The 17,731-nt window shown below is 39.0% G+C and overlaps 1 protein-coding gene across 1 annotated transcript; it reads right to left on the bottom strand.

Annotated features, from left to right (window-relative positions):
• Positions 1 to 7,669: 7,669 nt before the first annotated feature.
• On the bottom strand, positions 7,670 to 17,041 carry BSND (barttin CLCNK type accessory subunit beta). The gene is made up of 4 exons (XM_026706957.2): positions 16,796 to 17,041; positions 14,456 to 14,583; positions 11,904 to 12,140; positions 7,670 to 9,890 (listed from the first exon to the last, which is right to left on the bottom strand). The coding sequence occupies exons 1-4, from the start codon at positions 16,970 to 16,972 to the stop codon at positions 9,464 to 9,466; spliced, it is 969 nt and encodes a 322-aa protein (XP_026562742.1). The 5' UTR covers positions 16,973 to 17,041; the 3' UTR covers positions 7,670 to 9,463.
• Between the last annotated feature and the right edge of the window lie 690 nt (positions 17,042 to 17,731).

Here is a 17,731-nt window from a genome sequence, read left to right as displayed (position 1 = left end):
TCATGTGATCACAGGGACTCTGTGACGGTCATAAGTGTGAAGGTTGGTGCTAAAACACCTTTTTCAGTACTCTTATGCCTTTGGTCATTAAACGAACAGTTGTAAATCAAGGATTACTGTATTCTCAGCATTTGTAGTTTCCCTTCTGTTTTTCTTTATGAAAGCAAAAATATGGGTTGAATTCATTTGGAGATGACTGGAATAAGGAGCATGGATGTTATTTAGGGGAAACACTTAGCCTTTTCCCTGCCTTTCTGACAGAAACTTTTTCCCATGTCTGACAGCCCTCAGGTGTGAGGTTGTGGTGTAGCCTAAGGATTCAGTGCTTCTTTTCCCCTCCCCTTGTTTCTACTCTCCCTGTGCTCAACAGCATTGCCAAGGCTGCTGTTTGGGGGGGTGGGGTTGGTGTTGTCAAAAAAGTCAAGATGGCAGCCTTGACCACCTGATGGAAGCCTGCTTCTCTCATCTGCATTGCATGCATGATGTTCACTTTAAAAGGGGTAAGGACTTCAATTGCCACCACCATCTTGACTTTTTTGTCATAGTGATACACTCCCTTGATGCTTCTGTTACCAAGGTATTATTGCATCTGATTTGGCTAGGGCACAAAAGATAGAATCATCAGGGTCTCTGGTGCTCTCTGAGCTTGGTGGTTTTCTTGCAGACGTTTCCTTACCCAGCTAGATGACATCATCAGTGCATTGAGGAAAACCATCAAGCTCAGAGAGCACCTACCAATATTCTCTTCTATCAGTACAATTAATAGGTGCATTTTGCAAATTAGATTAAACAACCTAACTTCACACTATAAAACATACTCCCTTCTTGGCCTATAAGTATTCTGCTGCCCAATGAATCCTTTTCCCAGATAAAAGGTGAAAGATTTTTTTCACTATTTCTTTTTGCTCTGCAGAGCTAGGTAAGCCCAATCTTGCAAAGCCATTTCTTCCACAGCCAAAGTCTCATCGGCCTTGGCAGCCCCTACTCTCACATTCCCCAACCTGATAACCCCCATTTGTACCATATGTGGGGACTGCAGCTCCCCAAATTCCCAGCCATTCCAGCCTTCACTTGCTGCTTATAGTAATGATTTGCTCAAGAGTTGTTTTTTTCACTCCAAATGTTCCTGATTTTAATTTCTATTCAGGTGAGCTATTTCTGTAACGTAACTAATTGGCTTGGCTCCCTCAGCCCTAGGTCAAGGTTATTTCCAAGGCAGTTGATCGTTGCCTCAGCCTTGTCTACAAATAGGAAGCTTACAACTTGGGCACTTTAAAAAAAAATGTATGTTTTAATTTCATGCAGGAATGTCCCTCTTCCTATAATACTTAACCCCTATGGATATCCAGGATTTGAGCTACTTCAGTGGAAGTCCATGAGCCACATGATTTTATAGGGAGGGACATGCTTATATACATGGCAGTAAGCCATGGGTTGTTGAATCAGTGGCAATTTTTGACATTCACACAATATGCTAAAACTAAACCACCTTCTGTCTTAGCACAGCACGTGAATGCAGCCATTAGGCCAAAATGAATACTTTTTTTTTTACTATTTATCAAGTGAACCTCATCCAGGTGTGGTGTGCTTAGAAAATAGACCAACTTCTGCTCAATCTGGGAATCTCTGTGAGGGACGAAGAAGGTGGCACAGTCACACAATTGATGCCACATCCCTTTTTAATGTGCGCCCATCATGCAATGCACATTAAAAAAGAGGTGGGGATTATGATGTACATTCCCTCCTGGGATCATTGGAGAGTTTTGGTTAGTTCAACCAAGATTAAGATAGTTAAATGTTTTGAGACTGTGTAAGTATCCCTTTGGGATCTTTTAGATTGGCAAGTATGATAGCCAGAGAAGATTCAGTGTAAAGAAAGAGGCATGACAGAAAATAAATAAGCAGATGCATATACAATTGTAGCAGTGATACCAGAGGTGGTATTCAGCAGGTTCTGACCAGTTCTGGAGAACCTGTAGCGGAAATTTTGAGTAGTTTGGAGAACTGGCAAATATTACCTCTGACTGGCCCCGCCCCATCTATTCCCTGCCTCCCGAGTCCTAGATGATAGGCTGGGTCTTCTTTTGTTGCTCTGCACAGGAGAACGGAGCTGGAAAGCAGGTTAGTGGGGTGGGGAAGGGGGATTTTACAGTATCCTTCCCCCAGGAGTGGGGTGGGAATGGAGATTTTACAGGATCCTTCTGCCACGCCCACCAAGCCACACCCACAGAACTAGTAGTTAAAAAAATTGAATCCTACCACTGAGTGATACCCTGTGTCACCATGGGGTGAGCTCAAAAACACTCCCAAAATAAACAGAAATAAATTATCAAGCAGCTTTAGATAAAAAGGACAAAAAAAGAACCTTCTTTTGTAAGGAAAGACAGTGTGAAAAAATGCAAGTCCACAATTTTCCCTAAAGCAAATCCATCTATATAAAAATGTGCAGTGGCACATTTTATTCAGGCTTCTCTTGCCAGCTTATGTCTAGACAAAACTACCATTGGGCCAGTCCATTAGCAGATGCATTTCAGCAGTGAACAGGGCTACCATCCAACCAAAAGGGCCCTAACCTACACTGCTAACTCTAGATCACTGATCCTTCTCTATAAGCACCAGGTGGATATCAAATAGACATGTGATAGATCATAACTATTTTGTTTGGTCTTGCTGGCTGCAGAAAAGATCACATCGATTTTATGGGCATTAATAAATGGTTGGTGAGATCTGAAGAAAGAGCAATTTCCATTAAAAAAAAAAAAGCTAAGTACTGTAAAAAAAAAAAAACCTCTGTACCATGATAGAGAGCAAAAAAACCAGTTCAAAGGTGTTTTGAAAATTGCTAATCAGAGTAAACATGACAGACCCCTTTCCTTTTTCCTAAGAGTTTATGTTCTCTGAGTACAATGTTTAGGAAACATTCATTTTTCAACCTTTCACTTCTTCCTCCACTGGCAAAGCTGCCTTGCGGTTGTCTAAGCAACATTGTTTATGACTTTGCTTCCTTTTTCTATATTAATTCCTCCATAGAAGAGCATAGGATCAAACCCAGGCATAGCTCCAAGCTCTGAAGGTCATCGTGCAACTTTTACTGACTTTATGTCAAGAGGATAAATATAAAAAAGGTAGCCAGTGCCCAGAAAAGATGGAAAAAAAGATAATATGATAAGATTATTTTAACAAGCTGCTAAAAACACACGACTCCAGTTTTCTAGCAAATACCCTGGAATCTACTATATATTTCTAATTCTAATTCAAGGTCACTTGGAACTTGGTGTTGTATAGGCACCATATTGGCATCTCTTTCCAGATATTCACCCTAACAATGTGGAGCACCCTCTCACTGTTGTCTGTTTTCTAGAAATAAACAAACATGAGTTATTGTTTTATTTGGTGAAATTATTTGCTAAATATCTTGTCTAATTTTCAATGAAGGATTGACAATAACTATGCAAAGAAGAGATGGCAGAGGGGAGATATGATAGTACAAGAAGAAGAAGAAGAAGAAGAAGAAGAAGAAGAAGAAGAAGAAGAAGAAGAAGAAGAAGAAGAAGAAGAAGAAGAAGAAGAAGAAGAAGAAGAAGAAGAAGAAGAAGAAGAGGAGAAGAAGAAGGAGATTGATCAGAACTGTCAGAATGGATAAAAGCTTTTCAAAAAAAAGCTGGAAAATATGAAAAATATCCATGAATAAGAACATCTGAGCAAGAATACCTTGGTGCATTTGATAAAGCTTACGTGAGCTTGAAGCATAGTTTTGAAGGACCTTTTGGGGTCATTAACAAGGCTTTTCTGTTTAATATAAACAAGGCATCTCAAATGTCTGTTTACATGGTGAACAGCTGTATTACCTTTGTCAGTGCAACTTGTACTAAAATCTGAATTCTTCAGCTAAGCATTCAAAGTAGATGTCATCTGTCTGGCCGTCATTACTTCCCACTTGTGCTACTGCAGTGCACTCACCATAAAACTTCCTTGACAAGATGTTTGGAAACTGCAACCAGTCTAATCCAGAAAGCTATGGGAAGGTACAGTATAAGAAACCTAAGACCCCTTTGACAATTTGCTGTGACTGTTTCTTCTTATAACCCAAAACATCCTTCAGTTTAGTTTACTTTATTGTCATTGCACCTGATACAACGAAATTAAATTAAACATTCAAGGCTGTGCTTGAAGCTCACGTAAGCTTTATCAAATATACCAAAGTTGTCCATACACAACTGTTAGAATTTTCCTGTCAGAATTATCACTGCCGAGAACTCAGGGTAATAAAACCACAGCTGGAGGTTATTAAAGTCGACTAAAGTTGTTCTACAAGGCTGAAGTTAGAAATGTGAACTGTCCCATATTGGCTTGCTGTGGTCCAGTATAGAAGAGACACATTTGGAAGGAAGATGAAAGAGGCCTTCTAGATTAATGTTCTGCTAGATTAATGAAAGAGGCCGTTCTACAGCAGCGGTGGCTAACCTTTTGGGGCTCCAGTGCCAAAAATTGTGTGTGTGCTTGCGTGCTCGCGATCGCATGCCAGCACCCAGAAGGCAATGTGTGCGCCCCCTCCATGCCCCCTACGTATGCATGTGCCATCCACCCTCCGCTGCCCCCTTACCTTCACTGTGCCTCACATCTGATTTTCAGCTGGTTTGAAGCCTTTTTCGGCCTCTCAAAGGCTTGAAGAAGGCTTTGCAGCTTTGCAGGCGAACTAGCCCCGCTTCGCCTCTTCCGGTATTTTTGGAAAAACAGGAAGTGATGAAACGGGCTAGTTTTCGGCCTGCAAAGCCTGCAGAAGCCTTCCTCAAGCCTTTGGAAGGCCGAAAAGGCCTCAAACCAATCGAAAATCAGCTATGAGGCACGCACATGTGCAGTGAGGTAAGTTTTCCTGCAGCTCGCGTGCCGGCACAAATTGCTCTGCGTGCCACCTGTGGCATGCATGCCATAGGTTTACCATCACAGTTCTATAGAATGTATCCTTTGATCTACATTCCTACCTACCTTCTTTTAGGTGCGTTAGTGTGTATTTTCAAACCACTCCATTATTCTGACTCTGGGCAGCAAGGTAAATCAACCATAAAAGTAAACAATATGTTAATATAGTAAAACATAAATCTTCTCAAATCATCCAAGATCAACAACATGTTTAAACAGGGTGATCTTCAAAGCTTTGTGAAATGCAGGTCCAAATGTAAAGAATAAAAGAATCAAAATGGAAATGGGTTGGTCACATAGCAAGAAAAAGGTGGACCAAGGCAGTCATAGAATGGATCCCACTTGATAAAAAGTGTCCACCAAGAATCTAAAACAAGATGGATCGACAACATCAGCAAGTATTGTGGGCCCAATTGGCAAAAGAAAGCTCATGACCATATCGGTTGGAAACATGCGGAAGAGGCCTTCATCCTGTAGTGAATAGACAATGGCTAGAATGATGATGATGATTCCAAAATGTAAGGGCTATAACTACAGGTAGTCCTTGACTTATAATAGTTCATTGAGTGACCATTCAAAGTTAAAATGGTACTGAAAAAGTGACTTTTTCACTACTGAAAAAGTTACCATTTTTCACACTTATGACCATTGAAGCATCCTCTTGGTCACATGATCAAAATTCAGACACTTGGCAACTGACTCATATTTGTGATGATTACAGTGTCCCGGGGTCATGTGATCACCTTTTGAGACCTTCTGACAAGCAAAGTCAATGGAGAAGCCAGATTCACTTAGCAACTGTATCAGTAACTTTAACAATTGCAGCGATCACTTAACAACGGCGACAAGAAAGGTTGTAAAATGGAGCAAAATGCACTTAACAAGTACCTTGCTTGGCAACAGAAATTCTGGGCTCAATTATGATCGCAAGATGAGGACTACCTGTATAAAGGTCTGGCCCCTTGGGCCATACCACCTCAAAAGGGGTGGGGCCTTCAGCAGATCTTCTTTAGATTTGTGGATATGTTGATATGTTTTTGTTGTCTAACACTTCAAATGTTGTTTTCGATTTAAAGGCAGATTTTAGTTTTAAAAATTTAACAATTAAGTAATAAACTAAAAATATTCTAAGGCAGGTGTCTCCAACCTTGGCAACTTTAAGACTTGTGGATTTTATCTCCAAGAATTCTTTAGCCAGCAAAGCTGGGAGTTGAAGTCCACAAGTCTTAAAGTTGCCAAGTTGGGGGACCCCTGTTCTAAGGGAAGAGGACCAAAAAAAAATATCCCATACCAGCTGATGTATTTTGGACTGTATGTTATCACAATGGAAATATCTCTTTTAAACAAAAACAAAAGGATAATATGGATATACTGGTTGGATATTAATCGTGTATTTCTTTGCCCTAATCCCAAGGGGTGACGGCTGGCTATGGTTATTAGTGGTTTTGCCAAAAGTATCCTGACATATTATATGTAACTAATCCTTGGAAAGTGATGGGCCTTATTAAATCCCATTTAATGCCTATATAAATTAGCAAACCCCTCCACATTTATAGCAGAGAATAAAGAAATACACTTCATAACCCATAGCTGTTAAAAATCTCACATGACTAAATCCTGAGGGAGAAATAGGATAACGTGGCCATATATAGTCAACTTGAAGATACTCCATTTGTTTTGAGAAGTGTCACCTTTTTTTGTATGCAACAAGATTTGCATTTTTGTCTTATGGACTGGCATTCAGAAGGATGACGGAATTGTTAAGAATTAATTCAGAAATCGATCAGTGGAGGCAATTCCTAAGTCTTTTCATTCTAAATACAAGTTGCTAGAGAAATACTTCTCTGTGGGGCTCTCTTTCCAAATATTGATATTGCATAAGACCAAAGCTTGAGGCGGCCTAGTTAGAAATGGATAAAGTGAGCATCAAGTCCTTCTGCCACAATTTGTCAAATTTTGAACTGCCATAGTCCTGCAGCTGCCCCGAAGCGCTGCTTCTTTTCTATGTAGAAACAGCCAACAGACTGATATAAATCACTCCAGATTTTCCACCACAACAAGCTGATCTTCAATAGCCATGAGGCAGGAACTGAACCATGAAGCCGTAGACCTCCATAGCAAAGGTGCAGAGAATGCAGGAGGGGCCTTCTGTCCGGCAATGGCTCACACACATCTGCTGCTCACTTGTGATCATGATGAGCAATGAAGCATGAGCAAGCAATCTGCTTGGACATTGACACAGAAGCGTTTTTTAACCTCCAGTTTTAACCTCCCATTTTATATGTTGCAACTAATATCAACAGGTCGCTGTTTAGGAAAAATTATTGTAAACAAATCTGCACGCAACTGTTGTGTCACGTCCATAATTCAGACCAGTGAGTTGATGGACAAACAGCTTCTTGTGCAGAGATACATTGCCATCCTTAAATAGCCAAAGACAATAGAAGTTGTCTTTTCCCACAAAAATCAAGCGATATTTAAGTGAATTTCTTGAATTCACGCCTACTAAAAGAGGAAATTGGGCTGAAGCAAGGCCTAAAATCATCTAAAATTTGTCTAGCGATAATATTCAAATTTAAATAGGATTATGACGTACAATCACACCAGCGGACACTTACCAAAAAGGAATTAAGTGAATTTATTAATTTACTTATTACATGTACATGAAAATTTCTATGAAATAATGAAAGCATACTTATCTTACATTTGTAATTTAGAGTACTGTTGTACATTTATTACACATATTATTACATATATTCATAAAAAAATGGAAGCATCAGCAAGTTCAACTCAAACATGAATCATCTTGCTGCATTTTTAGGTACTGTATTAGGCTATTGAGGAAAAGTCATGATTCGGAGGCCAGGAAAGATGCAGCTGCTTTCAGGATTGATGTACTCAGGTCCATGCACCGCCAAACACTTTTTGGAAACAGAATTGGGAGCATTACACAACTGTTTTTGCCTCCGCAGCAAAAGCATACCACCTAAGCCTACAGGATTTCATGCAACCCTTGAAACTATTATGTTGCAATCCTCTCCAGACAACAGAAAATATGACTGAACATGAAAATTAATATTATGGGTAAATTAAACAAAATAAAAGATAGGTTTGGGTCCAGCTTTGGATTATGTAGTGAAGATCCTGATATCCTTGACCTAGAAAAAATGCATAACTTGCCCAATAGTAAAGTTCCTACTTCGTATCATTATTGCCACACGTTTCAGAACATTAAGACCTTAATAAGATTTGGTTTCCTTCAGAAGGAAGTCACTGGGAACCTATGTTATTTAATACATGAGTTTGTTGAATTTAATTGGAGGTATACATAAACTTTCCAGGAGTCAATTGCAGAACAGAGTGGTAGATCTGATGGAGTACAGTTCCCATAATGTGCAGCTAACACCAGAATGAAAAAAGTTGCATTCCAAAACATCTGAAGAAATCTGCTATCACAGACGGAGGGGGAAAGGGTCTGTTTTAATCAATTAAAATGATAAAGGGGATAATCTCTATAGCTGGTTTATTTATCCCATAAGCTGAGGTTTCCACTTATGAAAGGAGAAATAGCCTGCTTAGCAGATTTTAGAAATGACTGTTTCTTGGTATTAAAAAAAAAAGGTACTTCTGTTGCACTTAATAGGTTTCAAAACAGTTTGTTGTATCCGCACATCTTGGTTTAGCATTTGGTACATTTCCCTCATTTCAAAAATCTCAGAGACAACAAAAAAGAGCTTGCTGGCTCTCCTAAGGCACACAATTGGCTGGATGCATCACAGGCAAACGGAATGGTCTATGACAGGGGTGTCAAACTCATGTGTCAGCAGCATCACGTGATGTATTGAGACTTTTTTCCCCCTTTCGCTAAACTGGGCATGGCTGTGGCCAATGCATCCAGGCCACAGGCCAGGAGTCTGACAGCTCTGGTTTATGATCACCTTCTTTTAGGATACTCTAAAGTAGGGGTCTCTAATTTTGGCAACTTTTAAGACTTGTGGACTTCAACTCCCAGAGTTCCTCAGCCAGTCTTAAAGTTGCCAAGTTTGAAGGAGGTTCCTGAACCAGCATGGCTGACTCCAGAATCCTGGGAATTGAAGTCCACAAGTCATAAAAGGGGCCATTGTTCCCCACCCCTGCTCTAAAGCAATGTTCTTCAACCTCAGCAACTTTGTTAGACCAACTCCTAGAATTCTCCAGCCAGTAGGCTGGAAATTGGAATCCAGACATCTTAAGGTCACTGAGCTGAGAAATAGTACCCTAAAATAAACATGTATTAAACACACACACGCAGAGGCACATACATACCACATTGTTCTTGGATTTAGACTAGACGTTTTTTCCACTCTGCCTTACTTCTTTTTACTATTTCTTACTCTGAATTTTTTTTTAATTTCCACATTTTTTTCTTTTCCATGCAGCAAAAATAAGCCTTAACGCCATGGATTTGATCGAATTATCTGTTTTCCATCCCCCTCCACTCTTCCCGAATTTGAAATGTAAAAATGTTGAAACTTCTGTGCTTTCAATTCGCATCTTGGGGGGCTTATGGCTTTGGTTCAGCAATAGCAGCCGCAGAAGGAAAGGTGTCTCTTGGATCCTCTCGGATCCCATAGTATAAATCATCCTCTTCTGCCTCCTGCAAGGCTCTGCTGCGTTCCAGAGAACCACCACCTGCTATTCTCACAATGCCATCACTTGCTGTAGGAGGAACAGAGCAACAGCTCTGGCTTGGAACCACGGTATTTTCATGGCTTTGCTCCTGGCCTTCCACCACCAGGGAATCAATCAAAGCAAAATCTTCGTAAGAAGGAAGCTTGAATTGGAGCTGGCTTCCTGTTAGAGACATGGGATTGGGGACATCTTTCCATCTCTGTAAAAATGGGCTGTTGGAAGTGGAGTCCAGGGAAGTTGTATCCACTTCTTCTTGAAGAGATGCTAATGGTGCAGCCTTTGGAAACTTCTTAGATGGGCTGGAAGAAGAAGGGGGAAAAAAGATTCAGTGAAGGGCATTCCTTCTAAGGCTGTTTGCTGAACTGTTTTGGGTTTCCACTGAGAAGTTTACAGTAAATGAAGCAATGTGGATGTTAAGCTTGTACCAGGTTATTCGTCTAGAATGACTAATTTCCTTGTTATGAATTTGGTTTCTAGGACTAGATTTCATTACTGACCAACCCAGTCTAACATCAGCATCTTGATAAAAGAATGGGAGGAAAACTGAACTGTACTAAGCAATATATTGACTATATTGGCTTGTAAAAGATGGAAACTAGAGTGCTTCTATTTTATTCAACAAACCTTTTTTTTAGAAATTTCATCTTACCTTTAACTAGGATCAGAATATGATTTGATAATTCATCAGTTACAGCACATTAATCAGTTAGGGCAACTTTGTTCAAGTAAACTGATGTTCCCAGTGAACAAAGCAACAAAATATCCAGAGAGACTGTCTTAGAAGAAACATTACAACTTTAAAAGTACTTTCAATTAATCTAGTTATACTTCTTGTTCCAGCTTTTAGTTCCATGTCCAGTAATTTTCTGCTAATGTTTTCTGCCATCATTTCTCTATTTGGAGATGGCTAAGAATGAGAAGCAACTTGATGGCACATAATGAAAATAGCTGTATCACATCAGTCTTCAATAACATTATCAAAATCTACAATAAAGAGTCAAACCATTTTTTTCTAGATGATGATTTAATTATATCATTATCAAAATATCTACTTTTTATAAAACACATAACAGTTTTAATAATTTTAAAATAAAATTAAGTGATTGTTTGAGATGCCTTTAAGGAATATACACCGGTGACATTTTTACTTAGTGATATTTTGCTCCGTGGAAATTGGCATTTAAAACAGAATAACAGAGTTAAAAGGGACCTTGTAGGTCTTCTAGTCTAACCCACTGCTCAGGCAGGAAATCCTATACTGCTTCAGACAAATGGTTGTCCAATCTCTTCTTAAAAACTTCCAGTGTTGGAGCATTCACAACTTCTGGAGGCAATTTGTTCCACTGGTTAATTGTTCTAACTGTCAGGAAATGTCTCCTTAATTCTAGGTTGCTTTTCTCCTTGATTATTTTCCATCCATTAAAGTTAGGAATGTTTTGAGCAAGGTGATCAGAGTTACATAACATTTTAGGAGTTCTAAACAAGGGCTTAATTTCCTTTAGGCGTTTGCAACAGAATATTCATTGCATTATGTAAAGCAAAATATTGTGAGTGCGATGAAAGACCTGGTAAATTAAGAGCCTTTCACTGAAACAGTTCTAACAACGTAAAATTTATTATGAAGAAACCCCAGAGTAAAGTACATATTGATTCTGACTCTATATATCAACAATTGTTTTATTTTTACTCTCAAAACTATAAAGTTGTGTCAAAAGTAACCCAGGCGCAAAAATAATTTTATATGATACAGCTTTTCCTAACATCATACATAATGAAGCTACTTATTCAGCGGTTCCTTTATCTCTCCCGCTCCTCAGCAAAAAAGTAATAATAATAATAACAACAACCACTAGACCATCACTTGAACACTGACAAAATCAACTGCAACAGGCAGCTTCACTTGGAACAACTTACATCTTATAATAATACTTTCAAAATTATTAAACAAGAACATCTACCCGACCCAGGTCTCGGGAATTACTCAATAGGTGTAGAAAAATGACAAATCCATTCTAAATATTGGCTGACTGTGTTACCAATTATAATACCTCGGTATCATTAAAACTATGAAAGTAATAAGGGTAAGCTTTTTTCTCCTAATAGAGTTGCCCATAAGGAATGAGGTGATACGCAATATAAATTAGCACTGCCAGATCTCAGCTCCATAAATCTGGACAACCCCTAGATTGTAGTTAAAAGGTTAAGGTTTCTGTATCTCTTTGCTTCCAACTATGCGTCTTTTAGATTTTTGCTGTCCGAATCCAATTGCCCTAATATAGCTAATTCAGGGTCAGCTCATATATGCTACTCACCAGTTCAGCCCTGTTGTTGCATCTCTGTTAGGATTCCCATTACTCTCGGAGTCCCTGTGTACTTCTGCTTTGGCATGTACATGTGGCTGGAGATGTCTTCCTGTCCTGACCAGTGGCACTGGGACAGGCAATGTTCCCAAGCATTCAGCAGAACTGTTTGTCTGGATCTGTTCATAAGTTGGCAGGCTTTTCTCATATATGTCAGCTTCTTTCTGGCTTGTGTATTGGGTTTGCAAACTGTGGACAAAGGAGGATAAAGTTTATTTCTAGCCATCCATCTATCCATGAAATTTACTTTCAAGACAGCTAATCCCTGGACATAAAAGTGGACCTCACTCCTAATAGTATTAATATGATTTTGATCTTTAGAAGATCCTATGGAGAATATTGTGCCAAAGAAGTAACATCATGCATTGATGGGGATATTGAAATCATAATTTATTTTATTGCATTTTATTTCTCCACATGAAACTGATTAGACAGAACTGAAACTAACAAGAAGTGATATATTGATTGAGACTGGACTCCAAATAGGGCAAACAAGGTTTTATTCTACTGTCAGCCATAGAACTCACTAGGTGTCTTTGGCCAGGTAATCTTTGGTAGACCAACATAACCCACTGGATGGTTACTGTAGACACAAATCTGAGAAAAAGGTGCTCCATTGCTGGTTTGAGTTTGTGGAGGAAAGACACAATATCTAATCTAATAAAGATGGATGGATGGATGGAAGGAAGGAAGGAAGGAAGGAAGGAAGGAAGGAAGGAAGGAAGGAAGGAAGGAAGGAAGGAAGGACAGCTAAAATGAGCTGGAACAATTAACTAGAGTCTAGAGTATTGGCAACTGATCAAGAGGAAGATATAGGAGGAGGTATCTTATGCCCTTGAAGGACTGGTGTTTAGAAAAAGAATGGTTATTTTTTCAAACTAACTAAAACATACAAGAAAGAAAAATGTGCTGAGACCACTATCACATTTTCCTTCTTCTACACTTATGAGGTATATGCTTCCTGCTCTCTTTGTGAGCAAAGCAGGTTATCTGGACTTATCAGTGATTACCAAGGAATTCTGGGAGTTGAAATCCACAAGTTCCCCACCTGGCCCCAATAACTCTTAAATCAGGGGATGCCCTCAAATGAACCCGTTGTCCTATGAAAGCTTTGCTAAGAGTGGGGTGATCCAAGTTCAGTAGGCTAGAGGGTCACTCTGATATCCTTGAGATATGCCCCTTTGCCAGTGATGTGCTCAGGGGAGGGCCATCAAGTCCTTTGTACCTGTGTTAATGTCACACACCCATACAAAGGAATAAGGTTTCAATAAAACACTTGTGAAATCTACTTGGACTTTTTTGCCTCTCTCTCCCTGAAGATACTCTCTGGCCCTTCTCATTGAATGAAAAGTTGTTCCTTGAAAAAGATGTTGACCAGTTTGAATGAAAGGCCAAGCCGATATTTTGTAGTTCAGTACAGGACATTTTTTTCCTAGTTGGAATCGGAACCCTTGTTAACTTGGTAACTTGCTTACACCGAGAATAAACCAAACATAAACTGTGGTGCATCTTTGCCAGAAGTTAGAATGGCTGCACCAAAGGGGATATTGTTCTCTAGTAGCTTATAACTCAACATGCAACTATGTTTTATGAAAAGCTTCCTTTGTTAAGAGACTTCAATTAAGAAGGACGGATGAATGACTTAGACTAATTCACAGCAAATGACATTCAGATCTTAAATCAGGAAAACAATTCTTTACAGAGTTTTCATAAAAATGAACCAATTTCAGAAAAGCGAATCTTCTGTTTGACTTGGATGAGACTCCAAGTTTTATATTCTTCTCTATGGGGTGTATACTTTTCTATGGGATTTATAGTTTTTTCTTAGGGAATCTTCTCAATGGGTTTTATAATCTTTTTTAGACTTAACACATTACATTACAGACACAGGAAGGCAAAAGATCAATTGTTCTAACAGCAAGTGCATTTTTACTCACCTTAAATCCTGAACATTTACCAGGGCTTGGTAAATACTAAGAAGAAGCTGAACATAAGCACACGCTAGACTGATAAGGTGAGAATTTATATAACTTGTGAGTAATGGTAAAAAAAGGATAGAACAAATGACTGTAACCAACTGACACACTATATGTATATCATTGAAAGAGGGTTTTATGTTTTTATGTTTTGTTTGTATGTTTGTTGTAAAAAAATAAAAACTTTGTTTAAAAAAAAGAAGCTGAACATTACAACCTCAACATTACTTTTTAGTTTTTAGCAGGTGGAAATCTAATGTAATTTCATGAGTTTGATTTTAATGAGTAATAGGTTTTGAGATACCCTTCATTTTTTTCTTATGGATAATAATAGTAAGTTTATTTTTTTAAAATCAACAGATATAATATTTAATGCCATTTGCTATCCCATGCCAGTGTTTCTCATCCTTGACCTTGTCCTCCTGAGGAACGTAGCCTCTAGCATATACTGGCTAGCACTCTAATTAAAATGTAGATTGCAGATTATTGAGTTGAAGCCTGGTGGTTTGGCGTATTCCCTAAGCATACCTTTTCTTCTCAGGAATTTTATTTTCAATTGATGATGAGGCAGCCAACTTCTTCACAAGGAACTTTTCAGACTCTGGGTTCTTTACAAGAAACTTCTCAGACTCCGAGTCAATGGAAACAACTCTGATCTAGGGGAAAAGTTCGGAAAAATGGCTCTATTGATCCATTTGTGTTTGTGTAAAAATGCAAACAGTGGTTTAGTTTCACCAGGTATCACTTCAACGGGCCTTAGAAGTTTGCATTGTTGAGTATGTGTAAAGGACTATACAGCTGCAGAAAACCAATTCAACCTCCTATGGTACAGTCTTCTACCCAGCTTCTCTTTAGTTATTTATTACATTATTACCTGATTTCTTTTCTAGGGAGACAATAATGTAATAAGCAAATAATGTAATAAGCAACATGATGTCCATTACAATATAATTGTATCCATAATAATATAATTGTTCCCACAATAATGCCATTTGAAATAAGGTGTCCATGGAACAAATGTTGCTCTAGGCACCTTCCTTGGTTCCAATCTTGTTTACTCTCCCACCTAATTTTTTTAAAAATAATTGTTTATTTTAACAAAAATATAATAGCAGGAAGTTGGAATATACAAATCTCTAATACGTTTGTTTCAGAGGTGGTATTCAGCAGGTTCTGACCAGTTCTGGAGAACCGGTAGCAGAAATTTTGAGTAGTTTGGAGAACTCACAAATACCACCTCTGACTGGAGATTTTACAGTATCCTTCCCCTGCCACACCCACCAAGCCACGCCCGCAGGTAATAAAAAAATTTGAATTCCACCACTGATTTGTTTGTAAGAATGCTTTTGGGTTCCACCAGATCTGAATGATCCTGTTCCCACAACATCCTTAATTGAGCCAATGGAAAGTAACATACTGTTGGAACACCATATAGGAATTGACTGATCTAATCCAATAACCTGCAGGCAGTCATATTTTATCCCAGTCATTCAAAGGACTAAACTAACTCCATCCAACCAGTTGTGTATGGAAATACCTAAACCCATTGCGAACTTCTTCCCAACAAAAAGAGGGGAGAGGGACAGCTGGAAAGCAGACAGTTGGAATTCAGAGAACAGAAACCTGATACCACATAACCCATGCCAATCTGCTCCTCCTGCTACCTATCTAGTGCCTGGCCAATGAAGAAGTAGGCTAGTGATGTTCATGTAGCCATGCCAATAGCCTCCTGATCCAAGACTCATGGGATGCCGAGCTCTTCCTGGAGAAAGGACATGATGTCAGCCCATTTAACCATTATACTGCATTAGGATTCCTACTTTTGTTCCATATGCACCTGCCCTGTCTGAGAATAAAGATATAAGTAAAAACAAGGGTTGCGGGAAGTTCTCCATTTAGTTTAAGTTCAAAGGAAAAGAGCAAGTCAAGGGTCAGAAACAATGTTAAGAAAGTTCCCATCACTACCAGCCATTGGCCACAAAAGAGTTTTAATTAGTTTGTATTTATCAACCTTTCCTTCCTTCCTTCCTTCCTTCCTTCCTTCCTTCCTTCCTTCCTTCCTTCCTTCCCTCCCTCTCTCCCTCCCTCCTTCCTTCCTTCCTTCGTTTCAATCAAATTAATAGATTCACACATGTACAGCACACATTTCATTGGCAAAAACAATATTATACAAAGTTTCAGTCTCAATAATAGTTAATTAGATAGTCCATCCTGAACAATTCTCTACACCTAATCCCTAGCTATCACTTCAGTTATGTAAAGGTCTATGGAGATTCTCAGTCATCCAGGTACGGTTGTCCCAAAAGTGCTTTTTCAAGAGGCAGCTGGACTTCCTGGTTTTTCTTTGAAGACATTTTGCTTTTCATCCAAGAAGCTTCTTCACATCCGAGCTGAAGAAGCTTTCGGGATGAGAAGCAAAACATCTTTAAAGGGAAAAAAAAGAAAGAAAGTCCAGTTGCCTTTTGAAAAAGCATCTTTGGGCCAACTTTGTGAAATGACAGGCTGAAAATGCAACATATAGAGACTTGTTATTATTGTTACGTTAATACATTCAAAAACATGTTTTCAGTGTAATTCTAGATACCCAGGCAGTAGATTTAAGTTATCACTCCAACAGAAAACAATATCCTTACATTTGTTTTGAAAGACAGGGGGAGGGGGGAGGAGAAAAAGAAAGAGAGAGAGAATGGAAGGAAGGAAGGAAGGAAGGAAGGAAGGAAGGAAGGAAGGAAGGAAGGAAGAAAAGAAAGAAAGAAAGAAAAGAAAGAAAGAAAGAAAGAAAGAAAGAAAGAAAGAAAGAAAGAAAGAAAGAAAGAGGTGTTAACTATTGTTTTAAGCATTTTTTAAAAAAAAAAACATGCTACCTACCTTTGGGTAGCACTGGCACATGCTCCAGATGATGCCCACAGCAATGACCAAGACTCCCAGGGTACAGAAGGTGATATAGATTTGTGGTTTCTCCACACTCATTATGAACATGCCGATCATGACCAGAAAGAATCCCAGGACAATAAGTCCATAGCGAAATGTTTTTTCTTCAGCCATTGTAACCTCTACCTTTCGGAAAGCAAAATTGACATCAAGCTAATCTAATGTAGACAGACTTATTCATAAAGGGAGGTTGAACTAGAATCTGAAAAATGGGGAATGAGGGAAGGGAAGGGAAGGGAAGGGAAGGGAAGGAAGGAAGGAAGGAAGGAAGGAAGGAAGGAAGGAAGGAAGGAAGGAAGGAAATAAATAAATCCAGGGTAGCCCTTCACCTGTCCCTGACCCAGACAATCCACAAGTACCTCTTCCAGAGGCAGCCAGGGAACAAGTGTCAGCTCCACCTTCAGACTAGCCCTGTCCTGATCTCAGCCAGCCAGTTTTAAATGAGTTTGTAATGAATGCAAACAAGATCTTTAAATTCACATTTGAGTAGCTCTGCCTGGGGGGGGCTTTACTATAACCTTCCTCCTGGCTACAGACAGTGCCAAAGCTGCCAATGATTTGCCAAGGGGGTGTGGAGAGGAAGTTACTGGTTCTAGGCTCCAATCAGAGTCAAAGCTATGGGTCTGACTGATGAATGGTGAATTAGGGAGCTCGTAGACAGCCAAAGGAGTACTATTTCCACCATGCTTTACTCAAATTAAAATATATCTTCTCTCAAGTAATATGTCTTTCTTTGTGTGTATGTAATTAACTGGTTTGTTTATTGAAAACATTTCTTAAACGTCCTTTGTCCAGAGATTATTATTTCATATGGAGTAGCAAATGCGGCATAGTGTATAAAATTCACAGAAACAACATACAAAATGTGTATCA

Source organism: Pseudonaja textilis, chromosome 3 (assembly GCF_049901715.1).
Source record: "Pseudonaja textilis isolate UNSWEBS1 chromosome 3, rPseTex1.2, whole genome shotgun sequence".
Taxonomy (NCBI): Eukaryota; Metazoa; Chordata; class Lepidosauria; order Squamata; family Elapidae; genus Pseudonaja; species Pseudonaja textilis.
Note: the sequence above shows the minus strand (reverse complement) of the source record. Positions and strands in the feature narration are given on the sequence as shown.

Excerpts from the sequence above, each read along its gene's own strand:
- BSND (XM_026706957.2), bottom strand. The coding sequence starts at position 16,972 with ATGGCTGAAGAAAAAACATTTCGCTATGGACTTATTGTCCTGGGATTC. Across the intron at positions 12,141-14,455 it reads AAAATTCCTGAGAAGAAAAG|TTTGCAAACCCAATACACAA; the intron begins GTATGCTTAGGG and ends CTTTGTCCACAG. Across the intron at positions 9,891-11,903 it reads GCAACAACAGGGCTGAACTG|CCCATCTAAGAAGTTTCCAA; the intron begins GTGAGTAGCATA and ends TTCTTCTTCCAG.